The sequence below is a fragment of the Dipodomys merriami genome, unplaced genomic scaffold, assembly GCF_024711535.1.
Source record: "Dipodomys merriami isolate MVZ:Mamm:240054 unplaced genomic scaffold, mDipMer1.0.p SCAF_306, whole genome shotgun sequence".
Lineage (NCBI taxonomy): Eukaryota > Metazoa > Chordata > Mammalia > Rodentia > Heteromyidae > Dipodomys > Dipodomys merriami.
In genome coordinates, this window is record NW_027204560.1 from 913412 (window position 1) to 935681 (window position 22270).

General features: G+C 34.2%; 1 protein-coding gene across 1 annotated transcript in view; it reads left to right on the plus strand.

Annotated features, from left to right (window-relative positions):
- Nucleotides 1–20672, plus strand: part of LOC138840899 (neuroligin-1-like) — a 264345-nt gene extending 243673 nt beyond the window's left edge. Inside the window, exons 4-6 of the mRNA XM_070041299.1 lie at nt 13035–13094; nt 20297–20449; nt 20563–20672. Coding sequence (XP_069897400.1) covers nt 13035–13094; nt 20297–20449; nt 20563–20672 — 323 coding nt within the window. The remainder of the gene's footprint in view (nt 1–13034; nt 13095–20296; nt 20450–20562) is intronic.
- Nucleotides 20673–22270: the final 1598 nt, after the last annotated feature.

Here is a 22270-nt window from a genome sequence, read left to right on the forward strand (position 1 = left end):
TACAAAATAAATAAGCCCAAACTCTATGACAGGTGGTAGGGAATTTTCCTTCAAGTCTGAGGCCTTGATTCCATCCCTAGTACTGACATAACAAGGAAAACAAATCAAATCAAAAGCTAAAACAACCAAACAACAAAAGGAAGCAAAAAAGCCCACTAGAGCTAAGACATTCAATTTATTTTATTTTATTTTATTTTACTTTTTTGGGTCCGGTTGTGGGGCCTGAACTCTTGGCCTGGGCACTGTCCCTCAGCTCTTTAGCTCAAGGCTAGCACTCTACCACTTGAGCCACAGCGCCACTTCTGGCTTTTTTTTTCTTTTTGCTTATGTGGTGCTGAGGAATCGAACCCAGGGCCTCATGCATGCAAGGCAAGCGCTCTACCACTGAGCCCCCTTCCCAGCCCCGACATTCAATTTATTAAATAAAGGAATTGGCAATTTTTTAAAAAAAATATTTAAGTAATTTGAAAATAAGATTTTATCATTCTTAGCCTTCTCTACTTATTTTTGCTTTTGAATTGAGTAAACCATTATAAATGCTAGCATGTCCCAAACCTGTCAACTCTCTCCCTAATAAGTATTATTAGAATGGAAATAAAGTATTACTTTGAAATTTTGCCTTTAGATTTTCTTACTTCAGTTTAACACCAGGATCTCACTTTTTGCAAAAAATAATTACTTTTTATCTTCACTTGCTAGCAGTCAATATTAAATTGGTAATTAATAAGTATTAAATAGTACAGTGACCAAGAAGAGTTTCATTAAACACACTTGGAAACTTTAATATTTAAATATACCGCAAATATTTAATTATTTTCTTCCTACAATTGCAATGTCAACTAATATATTTTAGTTTTCATTTGCCAAGTTATCATAGTGATTGATAATATGTGTTCCTACTATATAGCAGGTTCTGTTCTAAAAGCTCCATAAAGCTTTTAAACCTATATGAAATGCTATTAAAATGGTAGAAATTTATTCTCAATCTAAACACAATCACAGGTGTGTGTGTGTGTGTGTGTGTGTGTGTGTGTGTGTGTGTGTGTATTCCCAGAAAACTGTAGAAACTGGGTGTATATTCTGTTTTTTACATTTCTTAAAATAGAAGATACTGAACAACAATGTCATCTTTCTAACTCTATATTCAATCCCAATGTCTTCTCATTGGAAATAATTATCTTGAAATTTATAACAGTGATGAAAAATCACTTAGAGAATTCATGCTCAGTAGTCGGCAGAACATTATTTTTTAACAAAATTCTTGTCTCATTACTCTGCAACTCATAACTAGTGTGTATTGATGAGTTTAAGTTAACTAGGACATGTCTTCTAGGGTGCTTGATCCTCAGTAGAATTTGTGAAGTTTGCATATTTAATCCTCCCATGGGAGACTTTGTGAAAGGTAAATTCATGTCAATACCTGTCTAGGTATATGTGAAATTCCATTATTACCTTTTGGCTGATGTATTTATATCATTTACATAGAATATTGTAATGCAAGGGTATAGTTAAACAATTTTGAGCATAAATCATTAGAAACTGAATCAAGTGTGAGTTGTACTTATACAATGTAACAAATAGCAGTATGTATTAAGGAATTTGCAAGTCAATGATAATTATGCCACTTTATTCTCTTTATAAATAGGATTCCATACTAGGTGGTTTATATTCAGGATTTTGAATCCTTACCATAGTTTGTTTATGGTTATTGGCCAACTGTATGATGCAGTTTTATTATTTTTTTTTACAGGAAATAAACTTTATTTATCTCTTCTTCCCAGATGTCATTGCCAACAGTTATAGATTTGCATACAATAGTTATTCATTGACTATTTACAATTTACAATAGTATTCTTTCCTCTGAAAAATATAAGTACAAAAGCTCAGTAAACAATGAGGTACTGCCATTTGGGACATCTGTGTGATAGCTTAAAGAATTAAATCTTTAGCAAATATTCAAAAAATCTGAGTAATAATAAAACTCTCTAATTTATCTGAAAAAATTACTGTTTTACCTCAAAACATATTGCACAAATTTTTAGAAAGGAAAAAAGTCACCCTAAAATAAATAAGAAAGGCAAGCATTTCTTTAAAAGGGAGAAGAGGGTCAAAAAGAATGGGGAAGGGACATTGTTAAGAGGAGTAGGTGAGGTTATCCAAACTGTTTTAAATATAAAATTCTTCCCAAGAGAAAACTGAAGGAAAAGAAAAATCCCTAATCACCATTATTTTATTAGCACAAAGTAAGAGTACAAGGAAGGTCTGAGTTTATTCCAGTAATCCTGGCTGCTGATGCAGTTGAGAGCTCGGGGATTGTGGTTTGAAGCAACATGGTTTTCAAGTGTGTGAACTCTGGCTCCAAACAATGAAAAATTAGCAAAAAACTGGGCTGGGAGTGTTTTGGTCATATGGGTGGCTCAAATGGTACAATAATCAGCTAAGTGAATCCATAAGTTCAAAACCTGGTACCACTAAAAACAACTCCAAACAAATTTCTTTTTTTTCTTTTTTAAATTTTTATTGTGAGAATACCATATAGAGGAGTTACAATTACATGGGCAAGATAACGAGTACATTTCTTATCAAGCATTGTTGTCCAAAGGAATTTCATTGTAACAATTATATAAAATGTTTTGAGCACATTTTAACATATTTCAAAACTCGTGTTGCAGAGTGTTAAAAAAAATCCTCCAATGCCACCGAGCTAGAATACGTCTGGGGACAATGCCATTCTAAAGCATTCTTTCTTTAGCATATATATATATATATATATATGTATATTAGCATATATATATATATAGCATATATATATGCTAATATACATATATTATATATAAACACATACATGCACACATGTGCAGACACACACACATACACACATATTAGCTAGAAGAGTGAATGTGATTGTGTGTGTGTATTCAGAGACAGACAGAAAGTAAACAAAAGTTTGGCTGAGCTTCTCAATGAAAATCCCACTAGTAGGCAATTTTGATTGTTATAGCAATATTTTTGGAGGGTCAGCATTATCTCTCCTGGAAACCCTATGTATTTAGATCATGTCCAAGTTTATACAACCAGTAGGTAAAAGTGTCAAATATCTACTTTAACCACCTGTACATACGAGACAGAATCAACTAAACAGTCCTTTTCCTTCCTGACCTGTGCAATGAGGGATTCAGTGATAGACTCAGTAGAAGCCCTGTGAGTTATAGCATCCCACAGATGCTATATATATTCCACATATAGTCACTGGATCCGAAGGGGTTCTATCGTGTGTGCTTAACATTTCTTGTATCAGACAAGGCAAAAGAAGGGGAAACAGAGTTCAGAACTGTGGGTCCGACAAAAGACAATAAAACAGAAAGACAGGACATCTGCTTCTTCCAGGCCAAAGGTGTTTAGTGAGCAGGTGAGACAAGAAAATCTTAGGCGAATCACCTCAGGGAAAACTCCCAGAAAGTCATTATGGAGGAAAACTCTCTCTTCCTATGTCCAGTCTCCAGGAGATCTTAACATCAAGAGCTTGTCCGTTCTGCTTATTTCAGAATACAGGCTCTTGATAATTTCTAGTTTTTTATCTCCTTTTGGGAGATAAAATTTACTAATGATAGCTAGATGATAGTGAAAAATTTGCTAATGATAGCTAGGTGATAGTGGTTCGTGCTGCAATCCTAGCTACTCAGGAGGTGGATATCTGAGGATCACAGTTAGAAGTCAGCCTGAATAGGAAAGTCCATGAGACATTTTCCTCTAATTAACCACAAAAAGGCAGGAGTGGAGCTGTGGTTCAAGTGATAGAACACTAGTCTTGAGTAAAAATACTCAGGGATAGTGTCCAGACCCTGAGTTCAAGCCTCAGGATTTACACTGAATAAACAAACAAAGAAGGAGGCAACAATGTGCAATAGGAAATGTACTCATTACCATGCTCATGTAACTGTAACCCTTCTGTACAGTATTTTTACAGTAAAAGTGAACAAAAAGATAAATAATAATGCTAGAAGAATTGTTCTTATAGTCATGTTTTATTGAACATGATACATCTACTTTTCTCATTTACATCTAGAAGACAGCATTTTGGGCCAAAGACATACAATGCGCCTTTATTTTCTGTATAAAGAAATATTATGCCCTTCAAAGGTCTCCAGACTTTCCACACAGACACATTTCTTCTCTCTGAAGTGAATTGATGATGACAGACCATCAAGTCATCAGCTACACGAAATAAGAACCACAGTGTATGCTGGGCGCCATTGGCTCACGCCATGTAGCTACTCAGGAGGCTGAGATTTGAGGATCATGGTTCAAAGCCAGCCTGGGTAGCAAAGTCCGAGAGACTCTAATCTCCAATAAACCACTGGAAAACTGGAAGTGATGCTGTGGGTCAAGTGGTATATCTCTGGCCTTAAGCTGAAGAGCTGAGGGACAGCGCCGAGGCCCAGAGTTCAAGCCCCACGACTGACCAAAAACAAACTAACAAACAAAAAAACCTCACTGTGTGAGTACCCAGTGAGTACACAAAATAGAAGATAAGATATTTTTTGAAAACAATGAATCAGAGAGAAAAATATGGAAATATGAAGGAAAGTCCTATGATCAGCATGGCACATTTATTCTAGAGCACAAGGATTTATTCTATGTCAAAATGTACGAAATGAAGATGAAAATCTTTAACCAGGAGTGAAACAATGAAAAGTCATGGGTAAGGGACATTCATCTGCACTGCATTTCAAAAATATTTTAAATGATTTGTTTCCTTTGAGATACAAACTATCTTATTTTTGCTCATGAATTTCTAAAACATCAAAAATAGTGCTAAACCATATTTAGTACTCATCTGTCTTGATACAGCTATTTTAAAACCCACTAGATTCAACATGTCTAAGAAGGACTGTGGTTTTGAAGATCCTGCCATTTTAGTCTTGGTAGGATGTGAAATTGTATCCATTTCAGGTGATGCCGTTGCCTGATGATCAAACGTTTTACTTTCAGATTTTGTCACTGTTAGTATATTTGTAAACTTCCAAAGACATAGGTATACAGATTGGCATTGGGTGACAATCTAGAGTCTGAATCATGATGTGAACAATTAGGAGGGTGCTGTAGTCAGTCTAGCAGGTGGTCATGACAGTCATGGAGAAGGATATCAGTAAAGCTGGGGGATTGAAAGACTCTGAACTTCTCTTGGAAATTTGCTACAATTTGGCTGAGACCAGAAGGAAGGATTAACAATTAACTTCTAGAACTGGAGGTATTGTTCTGTGCTTGTTATCCTAGACACAGGGAACCCTAACATATAGGTGGATCATACAAGTTAGGGAAGGGAGTAAGACACTATCCCAAAAATCGTAAGCAAAAATCAGAGCTGGTGGAATGGCTCAGCAGCAAGGGTACCTGTCTTGAAAAGATGAGGACTGAAGTCAAAACCCAGTACTATATAAAGGAAAAGAAGGAGAAGAATGAGGAATGAGGAAAGGAAAAGAGAAAGGAAAAAAAGGAAAGGAGAGGAATGGAAAGGAAGTGAAGAAAGGGGAGGGGAGAGAAGGGGATGAAAGAGGAGGAAGGAAAAGGGAGGGAAGAAAAGAGGACAAAAGGAGAGGGGAGGGGATCGAAGAGGAGGGAAGGGGCAGGAAGGGAAGGGAATTGACTTCTATATCTAAGGCACAGTAGTTCTTGGAATAGTCTATTTTTGTATGAAAGTGCAAATAGGATATGTCCTTCTGGTTGTGGTAATTCTCAGGTAAAATAAATATGACTATAAATGCCTGTTTAACGGAAACTTTTAAAGTATTTATCATTTTCCAGGCATCCTGGAGTCTTGAGTTTACTATTCCATGGTATTTACTCTACTTTCAAATAGAAATGGAGTAAAAACATTGTAGTTCCTTTTCTGTCCTCTTTTTTCATCCTACCAAAGCTATTCTTCTCTGATGAGTTCACAATGCAGGACTCTGTGTAAATTATTCCATGACAGATTTTTTTTTTTATAGAATGACTTTGTTTCTTTCTGATATCTCTGATACGTCAGAGTTTCCATGTATTTAAACTCTGTCAATGGCTTTCCATGGTGTGTGGGATTAAGACAAAAATTCCTCTGTTACAGGAGGCCCTCTCTGCTTCGTTCCTGTCTACCCAGTTCTCTGTTCATCTCTTGATACTCTGCCAGTAGCAATGATCTCCAGGCCTTGTCAGCATAGGGCATTTCTACAGCTATTTCTTTTTTTCTGGCTGAAACCATCCTCGGCCTTTTTGCTTACTTAGTGCTATTATGTTTTCAGCCTTCAAGCCACATTGCACTCATTCACTGCCGACTTTCCCAGGGTAGACAGATCATCTTGCCTGGCATCTCATCGCACCAAGATTTTCTTCTTGACAGTTGTCACAATGTTACTTGTCACAGGAATGTTTATAAGTGTGACTACTCATCATGGTTCTTCCTGAAACAGTGCTCACTGCTCAAGAGGGCAGCTGCTCTGGCTCTTCTTGTTCATCATGTACCCTGAGCACCTAGCATGACAAGTTTGTGAAATAGATGATGACTGGACACTAGAGCCATGCCAGGGAGGCTGGAGGTATGCTGGTCTTCCAATCCCATCCTCAATGAGATAGCTCTAGACACCTGATTGGCCCTGTGTCCTCATTGTAGGGCTATTCTGGCTGCATCTCTGGGTGATGTATGAAAAACCAAACAATCTCAAGTATGTCTAAGTACTGAGAGGTCTAAACAGCATATACACAACACTCTTCCAGATGAGAAAGGACTGCTATTCTGGTGCTATTTGTGCAGCAGAAATACTACATTTTCATTTAAAAATACCAAACCCATACTGTGTTAAAATCATAAGCTTATGCAAATTGGTTATACCCCTATAAGAGGTTAATCCATTTTCTTTTTATCTAGTTAGTCTCTTTCTCAGATACTATCACTTCTTCTCAGTAGGATGGCTTTTGACTTCAAAGAACGAGAATCAAAGTAATTTTATTACAAAAAGAGCATGTTTGTCATTTAAATACTCTTCTTACTATCTACTGAAGGAAAGTTCTCCTTTTTTTGACTTTGAACAACAGATTCTCTTCCCCCAAATCATGCCAGAGGCTGTACTCGGCCTCTTAAAATGTCTCTGAGGGAATATATTCTGTGTCCATGTAGGTGTTTTCTTCCAGCACCAAGATAAATATAGACAGGTCTCCTACTTTCAGGCTCTGGGAAGCTTGTCCCTTCCACAGAGCATGTATATGAACTGTCAGCCAGAACAGGCCACTCACCCAAACCACCATCATCACAGAAGAGCCTCACCAAAATCGCCACATGTGAATTCTCCTGAAACCCATCAATTATGCCAATGTTCATCTCTGAGATCTCATTACAATGGTTTACACTGTATTTTTATTTTACTAAAATGGAGACTTTTATAACATTGCTCAAAATTTTTAACTTGTTTGTGAAATTTTTTTCCAGAAAAGGAATAATTTTTCAATTATGAGTTTATTTGGAAGTACAAACCCTTGAATTGAGGGTCTTTATTTATTTATTTTCATTTTTTAATGTGGAAACTGGATCACACTTTAATAAATCAGTTAAAATGAAAAATAGCATTATAAAGAGTTATAGGAAATCATGAAATAATCTGGATAATACAATGAAATAATTTTTATATCATTGTATTACAGTAAGAAGTTGTGATATTGTCTTTTGAACTGGAATAAATTGCCTTTTCTTTTCTTTTTTTTTATTTTTTCCTTCCCATCCCTTCCCTTCCTCCCCCGCCCTCCACCTACCCACCCATTCCTCCCCACTCCCCCCTGCCCCCCCACACACCAAAGTTGTAAAGTTCGTTTTAGACATAATGACTTGTACATCTCATTGTTGCAATGGGTCCATTTGTGGGGTCTTGCACACTTTCAACTATCATTTTTATGTCTAGTCTATAGGCATTGCTTAAGAAACTAATAGTTTGAATGGGTATCTATAACCTCAGCTTCTTGGGAGGAGGTATACAATTATTATAACAAAAACTAAGGCTAACCTAGGCAAAAGCACTAGATTCTATCTGAAAACAAACTAAGAGCAAGTGGACTGAAGTGTGCTTAAAAAGGCAGAGTACTTGCTTTGTCGGTTTAGTAAGCACAGAACACTGAGTTCCATCCTTTCAGCATGGCAAAAAAAAGAAAGATTTTTTAAAAATACGTGTAGAAATATCAGTAAGTATTATCTCAAATGAGTCACTGTCACTTATTTTTGTTTCATTGGCTACTTGCCAGGGAGAGGCAAGAGAATTGTAAGTTCAAGGACATACAATGTTAACAAGACCCTATCCAAAAGTAAAGCATAAAAAAATAAAAGAATAATTGGAGGCATAGTTCAAGTGGTACAATGCTTAATGCTTATTTAGTCCCAGATTCAATCCCTAGTGAGAGAGAGAGAGAGAGAGAGAGAGAGAGAGAGAGAGAGAGAGAGAGAGAGAGAGAGAGAGAGAGAATAATTCTAGTTAAAAACAAATACATTTCAATGAGTAATATTCAATGTACTAGCAATAACAATAAATACAGTTGATATCTAATTTCTAAAAGTCACAGTATTTTAATGTTTGTATATTTGGTAAATAATCAAATAGCGTCCTCTTGTTATTTAAAGTGCATTGAATTTTGGAATAGTTCTTCCTATGGAACACACAAAGATATTTTACATCCTCTCTCCACATTTTGCTGCCTGAGTTTGGTCTCAAGGGAACACAACCCTAAAACATTAAGCCTGCCGCAAATTGCTGAAGGACAGTGACAGTATCTTTAAATTCTTTTGTTTCCAGTGGACATAGCCTTAAGTATTGTTCATAAGTCAGCTTAACACAAGGGTTACTTGGTCAAGAGGATGATATTAGAGGAGCTATGGTCCTTGGCTCAGGCTTTCTATCTGTCACGATTGAACCTGAGAGTTCAATGTAGCTCTACGAATTTCAGAGGTTTGTTCCCATGACAGGAACAGTTTTCTAAGAGCTAATGAAACTCTCAACCTACTAGCTTTTTCACAAAGTCTGGATAATTTCTGCTGAATTGAACTTGTAAGGAAGGAATTTATAACCAGTTCTAATATATTTGAGGCCTAAAGTATATTAGCCTTTCATCAAAGGGAAAGATAAAAAGTAGTATTAATTTGGGTGGATGGTAATTATTTCAGAGCTCATAATTATCCTCCAGTTAACTATAGAGAAATACAGATACATTTTTAATTTCTCATTATATAAATAAGAATAACTATGGTCAGATCCAAAACCGTAAGCATGCCTCTTCACACATCCTTTGTAAAGGACTTTCTGAGTTATGCTTGTGTTAATCACAAAGGAATTGCATTGGAATTAAATGAGTTCGAAGTTCATGGTCAGGAATTCCCTTTACCTTCCTTAGTCTTGTTGTTTCACCACCGAATCTATTTATGGCCTATAGGAGATATAAAATATAGTAATTACTCTCACTCCCTTTCAGAATGACATGAGGTCTACTTTTCTATTAACTCTAATGAGAGTTATGTGTGTGTTCCTCAGGGAGGAGAGACCAAATCAGGTTTCAAGGTAGAATAAATCACTTCTATATTTGGGTTTTAGTAGTTTCATTTGCTTTAGATTGTAACACTTGAAGATACCCACTTTAAACTGCTGGTACTGGAAATGCAATAGTTGATGTTTAAAAGAAGCTTCAGTTGTGCTTGGAAAGTTGCTAGTGAATATTATTCCTGCTCAAAGGACAACTATTTTACCCTGGGAAACCCCGAGGCTCAGCTCAGAGGACTCCATGGGTATCTAAAAAGCTATGGCCTACTTTTCAGAAGAAATTTAATGTCAACTTCCTTTTTTTATTTCTTCCCACAGTATTTGCTTTGTATTGAAAGTGTTTTTGCATCCTTAATTACATGCCAGAACAACAACAGCGCCAACAAGGTTTTATTAAGATTACAGAGAAAATAAACCAGAGTTGCTTGGTTAAGAGAGAAGAGAGCCTAAAGCACTGGTTTATTTCCAGTTAGGAAATCAAACATCTTGAAATTGTACAGGGATTAGCTGATATCATCCACAAAAGTCAAGTCATTCCAGGGGCGCTTCCTCAAAGAAACCCACATTGAATTTCTCAAGTTTGCACCTGCTTCCTCCCTGTGATTTACCCTGAGGGTCTTAGGCATAGAGATAAAGAAAATCTATTTTCTTGCTTCATGTAGGCACTTTCACCAAAATCTCTCACCAACCCTCTTCTCCCAGGGAACCTTCAATAATTATAAGTATAGATAATTCCTGAGATTAATAAAACCCTAAGACGCGCACTGGTATCTCATGCCAGTAATCCTAGCTACTCAGGAGGCTGAGATCTGAGGATCTTGGTTCAAAGCTAGCCCAGGCAGGAAAAGTCCATGAGGCTCTTATATCCAGTCAACCACCAGAAAACCAGAAGTGATGCTGTGGCTCAAGTGGTAGCGTGCTCTCCTTGTGCTGAAGAGCTGAGGGACAGCGTTCAGGCCCAGAGTTTAAGCCCCATGACCAACAAAAAAACCAGAAACAACAACAACAAAACCAAATAGGCTGAGACTGGTAAACTATGGCTGGAATCTATACTATGTGACTATTATTTAGAAATGAAAGTTTTCTCATAGTACCACTAATAGAAATACTTTACTTTCTTTTTATTATTATTATTATCCTTAAGTAGTTGAACAAAGTGGTTAAAATTCAACATGCCAGGTTGTGAGTACAATGCAGCTTGATCAAAGTCACCTTGTTCATCATTCTCTTTTTCCCAACACCATCAATTTTTTAGTTGTGGTAATTCAAGCTTCTTGCTAATGATGCCCAAGTTATGTATCTATGCATGTATCTATGTATGTACGTATGCACTTACTTACTTAATAGTATAGGTGTCTATGTGTGTGCACTTCTATCTCAATTTACGTAACTTTTATTGGGGACTCTGGAGAAAAGCCTTCCTCTTTAAAAATCAGTCTATATTGATTTTACAAAGGCTTCATTGTGATCTTTCCATATGTGCATAGAATGTATTATGATCAACTTCATTCCTTCTTATCCTTGTCCCCAGTTACTTTTTAGTAAGTATCACGCTACTGTTTTCATAGGTTTATATAACTGCATTACTTTCATCGTCCCCCCAGCTTCTAGTTTGTATTCCCCCTATAAGTCCAATAGTTATAACCTAAATTGCTAAATTAATATTCATATCTGTTTTTAACTCTTCAGTTGGAAATATTTACAGTTATTTGGCAATGTGGCCACATTGAATGAACCTAGTTGAATGAACATCAGGAGAAATTGAATGGGTTTTTTGTGCTAAAACACAATCATAGGGAAAAGAAGTAGGTATATGTGAACTCGCAACTGGGTAGTAATTAAGAAAAACATTTATCTAGGTTTTCTCAATGATTACATACCAGTGTGATTTTAAACCTTATCATTTAATTAGTTGTGTATAATTCTCCTGTGTTTATTGTAAGTGACCTTGAAACCATGACTTTACAGTTGAAGTACTCCATTGGTCACTTCAATTACAATGATCAAATTTCCCTTTTCCAGTCCTTTAATCTCTGCCAGTTATTGATGTTTTTCAAAGCTATATCTCTGAGTTGATGAACTAGAACTGTGTTTTACCTCTTTTTATTTTCCTTCTGTTTCTGGGATAGTGTTTTCATTCTTTGATGGTTGTTATAATCATAGGTTTAGTTTTGAATTACAAACATAAAGTAGAGTAATCACTGAAAAGACATAGTAGTCTTTCTCAAATTGTCTAACATCCTTTCCTACCAAGTATGTTAAGAGTTAATACTTGCTTCTTTATTTTAGATTACTGAAATCAACACATGACTTTCCTCCTTTTTTCTCTGACTCTTGTTTTAATGCATGACAAAATCTTCTTGCTTACTGCTCTGTCATTGGCTGTCTTTTAACTTGAGTGTCCTGTGTTTGTGATTGCTTTTTGCATGAGAATTATGAAATGTCATATAAATTAAATGGTTGTGAAAATGAAAAGAGAATGTGGGGGCTTTACTTGCTTTTTTGTATGTGTTGAGTATGTCTATTATGTGACACTTAAAATTACTTTCATATACCCTTTGACTTCCCCTTTGGTTTTCTCCTTTATCTTAGCAAATTAATATTGTTAAGAATAATATAACATTTATTAAACATTCACAGTATTTTAATACAATTATTCATCTAAACCATGATCCTATTATAAATAACTAAACTGGGCATGAAATTACAAGAGGGCTTATTTCCATTATATTTCAAAAAAGAACTATAAAATATAAGCCCTGACTCTGTAACTACATTAATAACTAAACACTGATTTCTAGTGATGGTACCTTTTCCCTGCCAAGTGATGCGATTATCTGTTGAAGCATTTGTGCAGGTGGCAACTGTCTTAAATCCACTGATAATATTTAAATGAAAACACATGGGGGAATATTTGTGTAATGACAAGTAATTTTAAAAAGTCACAGTTTTTTTAAATATATGAATTTAAAATGTGTAAAATCCAAGTGTTAATGCTCTTACAAAAACAGAAGAAAAAAACAGAAATAGGAATAATCTCAAAATGTTCATATCTCTATTTTCCCTAATGTTATTATCTTGTCCCGAGTTTGAAGAGTGAATATGACCTACTTTCTTTATTATTATTGCCAATTAAAATTAGAGAAGACACTGAATAAATTAATTTCTTTCAGCTATTAAAACTGTTTACTTTTTGTATAAAGTGGGTGTTCTTTTAAAAAGTAATTTCTTTCCCTTATGACTAAAACTTCAAACCCTAATGTATTTTTTTGCACTGAATATGTTCACAAATTGATTGTGTGAGATATTTTGGGGAAAAGTGTATTTTTTTCTTAAAAAAAATGATCAACTATGATGTCATCACTTCCCTAATCTTTTTGGAAATACTCTTGAGAATTTTAGTACTTAGAATTATTTTTCCCCCTCAGTCTTGTTTATTCTTGAATTGTCTTTTTTTTTTTCCCTCCATTTCTCCATTCTCGATCCTAGGTCCCCTTACAAAGAAACACACAGATGATTTAGGTGATAATGACGGTGCTGAAGATGAAGGTATTTTTTTCCACCAACTATTTGCATGACCAGGGCTTCAATCACTTTTGCCACACCTTCCTATTTTTTTCTTCTTGTCTTCTTTTTTGTTTTTTTGAAGAGTTGTTTTAAATTCCCGTTTTTGATGTGTTTTGTCTTCTTGCTTGTTGTTGCACATAAATATACATTTTAAATTTTTTTATAAAAAATTGAATGTTAAGTTTTACATTTTGATGCCAACCATTAAAATGTTTTTAAACGAGAGGGGCATTTTTTTCTTTTCTTGAACTGACTTTTGATATGTTGCATCCCACATTTTGACAAATTTGTCCACATTCTTTGAACTAACAATCTTTCCCTTATAGTCTCTCTGTGCCCATTTGCATGTTTTCTAATCTGTGTAAATATTTCAGCCCTATCAAAGTGTGTTCATTTTTTGCATCCAATATTTGTTTTAAAAAGAAGCCCATGCCCAATAAAAATAAAAGTCAAACTAAAAGCTGACACCAAGTGTTTCTTGAGCAATATGTTTTCAATTTAAAAGTACTATTTTCTCTTTCTTTGCTTAAATGTTATATAAATCAAAAGAAATTATGCAGATATCAAAATGTTTAACACCTACTCAGGTTGTGGAATAAATATTGTGCAGCCAATTAAGTGCTAGGAGTTGTAAAGAGCTATTTTAGGTAAAGGTTATAAATGCTCTCAGAAAACATGATTAAATTGCAATCCTTTAGTTTATAACTGGTAATATTTACTAGATTGGAAAATAATATATTACGATTTTCAAAGTGCAGTTGTTCATAAGCAACAAAATATTTCCTACTTCATTAATATAAAAATGATTTCCTTTTTCTTATGACATATAGTTCTGATTTATTTTCTAAACCCCAATATCAGTAGATTATTGACATTTCTTACCCTTTGGGTTCTTACTTAGTATTTAATTAAGGATCTAGGCAGAGATCAGTGATACTTTTATCTCTTTTTGGTTCCATATCAAATGTGAATTTCCTTTTTTTTTTTGCCAGTCCTGGCTTGAACTCCGGGACTGGGCTCTATTCATAAGCTTCTTTTGTGCAAGACTAGCACTCTATCACCTGAGTCACTGAGCCACTCTGGCTTTTTCTGAGTAGTTTATTGGACATAAGAGTCTCATGAACTTTTCTGCTCCAGCTATCTTTGAATTGCATTCCTCAGATCTCAGCCTCCTGAGAGGTTAGGATTACAGGCATGAGCTACCAGCACCCAGCATTTTTCTTTATTTTAATGTTACCCTAGATTTACTAGTGATTCCTCCAAACCTAGAAATTAAATCACATAAAGCTATTAATATTGTGTTAAAGTGGTTTTTAAATAAAATAATCTACAACCAGGCCAACAGAATTGTTAGTTCCATAAGTTATAAGTGAATGACTCTTTCCTAAACAGTCTGCATTGTTTGAATTTTACTTTTCTATTGTGATACAGTAAATCTTCCTGCAGTAGAAAATTATATTTAATATTAATATTTTAAAGGAAATTTATATTTGATTACAATTTTCATTTGTCATATACTCAAGCAGTACATTAAAGATTAAATATAAAACAAGTACTAATATTTGAATCGTTGTAACTGCCCAAGAGATACCATTTTAAAGACTTTTAGATTAAAATAAATATAATCATAACATGAAAGTTGTGATTTTTAAATACCATTGGACATTTTGTGAATTCAAAAGAGATTGATTGACTTCTTAGGGCAGTTATAATTCCCAGTGACCTAAAAGAGCCTGTTTCCTCTCTCAGGCTTTAGAACTTGTTGTACCCTCTGAAAATCTTACTTCTTCTGTATCTCTCACCTAAATAATAATTAAATTATGAAGGAGCTCTGTGTGTATCTTTGTAAACTCTAAAATATACTAATGTCACAAGTTTGAAATATGTCATCTCCCTCTTTTCAAAATATATTGCTTGCTGTTTTAATATGATTCATTTTTTTCATTTGGTACAAAGTAACAAACATCGTATTTACATATTTAGAATAGATGTCCCCAAGCTGCCACAAGGTAAGCCCTGTAAACATGAATCTACTAAGTAGATCTGCTTTGAAGCACATTTAACATTTTTAATTAGCCATTAAAAATATTCTAACCCCCTATTAAAATTGACAGGGACTATTCAGGTTAAGTACTAAACCACTCAGTCACAAGAGTTATCAAATAAATATTTTTTAATGCTCTAATGTGTAGAATGTTCAACCATTCATTTCTAGTCCAGTCGGCTCTCTCTTCTTTTTTGGATAATTGTTGTGAAGAAAAGAAAGATGAATTCAAATAAATACCCCATGAGAAGGAAATTGTAGAAAGGCCTGAATATCCTCTACTCAATTATTTTTAAGAATCATTTTGTAGAGGTGGGGTGAATAAAAACTAGATTAATTTTTCACACTTAATTTGTTCCAGGTGTTGAATTCCTGCCCTGAATATAAAGCCAATTGTAAATTATTTGATATATTACTTTTTTCTTCCTTCATTCTGAAATAAGTTATTTGACTAGTTACCTGAAATTCTCCTTTATTTCTTGAAATGTGTACAACTTTCCCTGCTACCAGAACTCTGTTTCTGAGACATTCAGTAAGCCCTGTATGTTATTTCCTTAAGCCTTAGAGAACACACCTCTCAGCAGAAACCACTACCCATTTCAAATTCTGCCATCATCTTTTTACTATCTCTAGATTAAACACAGTGGTATCATTTTTCTCTTGGTTTTTAAAATAAGTATGTGAGCAGTCTATCTTATAGGCTGTTTCCATTGTTTTAAAAAGATATTCTAAGCTGGGAGTTTATGGCTCATGCCTATAATACTAACTACTGAGGATTGCAGTTTGAAGCCAGTCCAGCCAGGAAAGGACGTGGTACTCTTATCTCCAGTTAACTACCAAAATGCCTAGAAGTGGAGCTATGGCTGAAGTGATAGATCACTAGTCTTGAACAAAATAAGTTCAGTACATATAGTGCCCAGGCCCTGAGTTCAAGCCCCAGGACCAGCACACACACACACAAAATAAATAAAAAATAAAAGGCTAAAGGAATACTCCAGATTCTACCAATTTAGTGTAGGCATTTTAGGAGACTTAATTTATTATTTACTCTGCTAAGAATATCCTAATTTTAAGACTTTATTATCTAAACATAATGTTACACTCTACATAGAACACTAAAGAGATGCTCTGTAGATTTTGTGTGTCTTTTAACTAAAACCCTGTCTCTATATTATATCCAGTTTCAACAGGCACAAATTAAGGCAACAATTCTACATCATTTTTTGTGGTTCTGAATGATAACTGAGGCCCTAAAAATTCGAGTGGGTGTCACAAAAATATCCTTTTATGAATCAGAGAAAGATTTAATTGAGGCAATGCCTCACAAGTTTAAAACTGTTAAAACTAAAAAATATAGCCAATTATCCACTTTATGAGTCTTTAAGAAGGAAGAAACCGATAAACATATTTAAGGAGTTATGTGACTAATAATTATTCACCAGGACTATTAAAGGGAATTGTCTCCCAAATCTCATCTGTCAGGCACAAAATAATAATAAGTACATTAGACCTATTGACTCTTGCTATGATGGTATAATATTTAGGTTTATTAGCAGGATGACATTGCGCCTAAAGGTTAAAATCCAGGTTTCTACTCAGAACAAGTTGGTTCTTTTATTAACAGGAAAACTTAATTAAAATACATTCCTGAAAATTTACAAGAAAACTAATCAGCAATAGAGAATTTTCCCCTTGAGCATTTCACTACTATGAATTATAGGTGTTTTCCATGGCTGGAAACATTAGAAATAATAGAAAACAAGCTATTCATGATGAACTACTTGGGTTTTACTGGAAATAAGCTGTTTTTTTAAGGTCTCTGAGAGACTTCTGATAATTTTAGTAAAGTTAGTAGGTGCTATTAGGGCAAAATGAAAATTCTTAGATTAAATTTATATATAATTTGCAACATTATATAGAGTTGGTTAAAGAAGAGTCTGCCTTTAAAATAACTGTTTTAAAAATTCAATATAAATTACTAAAATACATTTAATGTATTCAACTGAAGACAAATATCCTCTAAAATGCGATTATTAAAATTATGATCTGAGCAGATAGTATCAATGCCAGTTCACTGCTGTATCCATTTTACTCATAAAAATCTTTCAAAGAAAGTAAATATAACAATATGAAATTTTGTATTTCATATTAAATATAATACGTAATACAGTATTATCATGTAATATGATTACAGTCTCTCACCAATAGTCCTAATTACTCAGGAGGCTGAAATCTAAAAATCATGATTCAAAGCCAACCTGGTCAGGAAAATCCATGAAACACTTATCTCCAATTAACCACCAAATAGCTGGAAGTGAACCTATGGTAGAGCACCAGCCTTAAACATAAAATCTAAGACACAGGGCACAGGTCCTGAGTTCAAGCCCTAGTATGAGCACACACACACACACACACACACACACACACACACACACACACACACACACACACACACACGCACGCACACACGCACAGTCTAAGACAAACCAGTCTGATAAAGTCCTTTCCTTATTCCAATTATTTTACATTCAAAGGTTTCCAAAGATTGTGAAGTTTCCTAATATTTCTTAGCAGTGCTGAGGATACTAATATCCAATAATTTAACTTATTTTAGTAATTAATACTCCTTATAGCATTTAATTAATGCTCTATACAGCATCAAGCTCAGTCTCTTCAAGCCAACTATTTTTTCTCTAGCACAAAACTTTCTGGAAAAGAACTATTAAATGCACTCATTTGAGACAAGGCGGAAACCTTTGAAAAGATGGAAAAGACAAATTTAAAATTAGAATCAACCCATCAAGATGCAATTCTTTCAAGTCTGATTTCAAATGGAAATATAAAAGATTTTGCTAAAAAAAATTCTTAGATTCATTTGCCATATATCCAGGATTTTCTGACATTGTCCACTTTTTTCTGGTATTAGGTATAAAATGTGGCATGTCTTCTCAATGTGGCTCTACATTATTTTCCAGGTGAGCCGAATGGTTCTATCAAGATTTCATTACTGCTCACAGTTGGCGCTTTGTAATTCTATGTAATTTTAATTAAAGAAGAATTCTGAAGCAGCCTCCCTCTGTGCTACCTCCAAGCATACAATTAGCAGAGTACAATGTCTGCTGTGAACAGCCAGTTAATGATTTCAGTTTAATAATTTATTATTGCTTCTCCAGCACCAACCAGACTAGGAAAAATATGAAGCTAAAGCTGTATGCAACAGGCATTTAAGGTGCCCATTTTAACAATTTCAAAAGGAATGCTTCATGTAGGTTTGACATCTTCACAAGCTCCAAATCTTTACACAGGAGAGAATACCATTTTCCCTTCAAAGACATTCCAGGAGAAAATAAATGTAGGTTTCCCTCTTAAATGTAGCTGTGTCTAGCTGATGACTTTCTTTGTCAAAGCATCCTCCTCTAAGTATTTAGAAACAAGGCATTCTTCTGGAGTACACCCATGGGGGCGGGAGGCGTGCCTGTAAGTTTATACACTGGTATTAAGTCAATTTAAATGAGTCTTTAAAAAGTCTTTAATATCTGCCAGGAACCAATTCCTCAATTTGAAAATCTAGACAAACACGTTAAGCTGCAATTCTGATCCTTAGAAGAATTTTGTTTTTAAGAAGTCATTGTCTTATTACAGCAAAAAATTGATACATTTAAATTAGTCCTTGTTTTCTGGAAATGTAAAATAGACTAAATAATTGCCAGGTCTTTCAAGCAAATTTGTATATTAGTACATTTTGAAAGCCTTGCTTCACTATTAAAGTTAAAGGAGATTTTAATTTGATAAAAGGCAAAAAAATCCTAAAGCAAAGTAATAAAAACTATACTTTTAGGAGAGAGAATGATAGAAAAGGTGACACTAATCAACATCTATTGTACTCATAAACTTACATAAATTACAACCACTTAAAGATAAAACTTATTTAAAAACTAAAGTAAAAAATAAACTAAACTTTTATATGATAATTTCAATATAGGTGTCAGAAAAATATACTTAATGTAATTTTAATTTTGAATTAAAGAGAACAAAGGCTTCCACATAATAGTAATGTTTTACTCTTAGATTCGTAGCTATACATTCACATATATATATAAAACATTTAAATTTATATGGTTGAACCAATATAGAGGTTCGAATTTTTTTCTATAGATGTCAGTACACATTTAGCACTGACTAATATTGTTCTGCTTTTCTTTTTACTTTAATTCCACAACCTTGAAAACACTGTAGTTTGGGTCAGTAGATCTTAGAAAATTAAATGCATTAGACTGATACATAGAATTAAAAAAAAATCTTTACATCAGACTATTTTTATTTTGTACTAGAACTTAGCTTTCTATGTCTTCTGACTGCCTGATTAAGAACACAGAATGAGAGTAAAGGCAAGAAAAGTACATTAGCTACAGGAAGAAGTAAAGAAAAAATATATTCTGTTGTTCTCCCAAATATTAAGGTATGTAGGAAGAATGAATTGGCCTAGATTTGTAAAGAACCACACTGAAATAACATTCCCATAAATGCAACAATAACTGGTATTCATAAACATGACTTTACTCAGTCAACCTTCATTCAATGATACTTAAACTGTAAAATTTGACTTTTTCAATAAATCATACAATACTATAATTATGTTCATAATCAGGAGCACATCAATCATGTTGCCTTTGATACAAAGTTGTACAAGTAAATAAGAGGTATAACAACCAATTATTTTGCTCACAAGAACAATTATATCATTTTCCTTAGTTTCTGGCTCATAAATTCCTAGTGAGATCTGCAACACTGATAAAAAGTAGTTTGAAAGTAACAGTTTTTTTTTTTTTTAAGTATAACTACCACTTCAGGAATTAATCAAAATGCACTAAAATTTGTACTTTTCTTTTCGACCACATTTTGCAATTCAGTTTATAACTTATAAACAAAATTTCACGTGGCAAACAATGGAAGCCTATTGCTCTTTTCTTCAGTAGCACTTAATATGAGTTGCTTAAGAAACACTTGAAGAAAAACAGCAATTTAAAAGCCTATATCAAAATCATTCCCTCTTGTCCCTAAAGTGGAAAACTGTAGTTTCTGTTTCCTTTTTTTTTTCTTTTTTGAGGATAAGAACAATTGCCAACCATTTGTTTTTCAGATATTCGGGACAGTGGGGGTCCAAAGCCAGTGATGGTGTATATTCATGGAGGCTCATATATGGAAGGTACTGGAAATTTATACGATGGGAGTGTCTTGGCAAGCTATGGCAATGTGATTGTCATCACAGTCAACTACCGACTTGGGGTACTTGGTAAGGAATCTCTTTTTCTGTTTTATCATTAGTCCATTAAATACTTGATCTCTTTTGACTTTGGTTTTGCTTTCCTTTAACTCTTGACTTTTGGGAATTGAACTGTTTGATAGTTCCAACGAGTTCTATAAATGCTCATACATCACGCACAGACCAGCAGGGAAGATTTTCAGGTAATGAAATCATTCTCGTTGTTGCCAAAGTACTTCTTGGTTTTGCTTAACAGATCCAATGAAAGGCCTTTACTAAAAAGTCTCTGGACAAACTTTGATCTTCCTCTACTTTTCTCCTTCCTTCCTTCCTTCCTTCCTTCCTTCCTTCCTTCCTTCCTTCCTTCCTTCCTTCCTTCCTTCCTTCCTTCCTTCCTTCCTTCTTTCCTTCCTTTCTACCTTCCTTCCTTCTTTGATTCCTTCCTCTTTCCTTCCCTTCCTTCCTTCCCTTCCTTCTTTCCTTCATTCCTTTTTCTTTCTTTCCTTCTCTTTCTTTCTTCTTTCTTTCTCCTTCCTTCCTTCCTTCCTTCCTTCTTTTCTTCCTATTTTTTCTTTCTCTCTTTCTTTTCTTCCTTCTTTTCTTCTCTTTCTCTTTCTTCCTCTTTCATTTACTCTTTCATTCTTCCTTTCCACAATGTTATAAAGTTGCCTGAAGTTTGCTATGGATTTAGAAGCAAGTTTATTTTCTCTTTGGGAATATATGGTATATGGACTGGTTTTGGGGAATGATCACTTACTATTGCCCTATAGGAATATTTTCTCTGTATTTGATGTATTCTTTAATTTTGAAAATCAAATATGAAATTCATAAGGTGATGGAAAGTCCATTAATTTTTACTGTTCCTAAAAAAATCATAAAGTCAAAGTAGAGATTCTTGGTTTTGAAAAATAAAATATGGGAAAATATTATTGGCAGAATATCTTTTCATGTAGTTTGAGGGAGGCATTAGCAATGGACAAAGCTCATTGATAAAGATAAAATTTGCTATTTTACCAACCTAAATTTCTTATAATGTTGGCACAATTTGAGTATAAAATCACTGTCATTAAAAAGTCTCATCTGTTGTATTTGTTAATGCAATTTAATAAAAGATCACAATTCATCCATGAAAGATTTTATTCTTTAATCTTAATTGTGCTCAAAGATTTCATTCCATCCTACACACAGGTATAATTTATCATTTTGTTTAGACAAAGAACTATCTCACTCTTAAACTCTTTTATTTTAAAATATTTTGAAAGAGAACTATGATGATATATTCTTTCATAATCATTTATAATATTATATATTTTGCCAGGTTTCTAACTCTCATGCAATTATAATTCTATATTTATTTTAATCACATATGTAATATGATTAGGTTTTTTGGGGTGGTGGTCTGGTCATGGGTCTGAACTCTGGGCCTGGGCGCTGTCCCTCAGCTCTTCAGCTCAAGGCTAGCACTCTACCACTTGAGCCACAGCACCACTTCCAGTTTTTGTTTTGATTTTCTGCTTATGTGGTGCTGAGGAATCAAACTCAGGGCCTCATGCATGCAAGGTAAGAGCTCTACCACTGAGCCACCTTCCCAGCCCTATGATTACTTTTTGTATATATATATTCAGGAAGGAGAATCTTTAAGAATATGATTGTGAAATCTTAATCTTTTTGTAGATTGCTATTTTGAAATTTGGATTGCATTAGTCATTTCAATACAAGCATAAACATGTTTGTAGTCCTGTAGAAGTAGACATTAGTTCTACTTCATGGTCAAATTATGTATTGTTTCAGATGATTTTATAATTTTAATGTGCAGAAATAAGTGTGTTGTTACCAAGAGAAACTATGAAC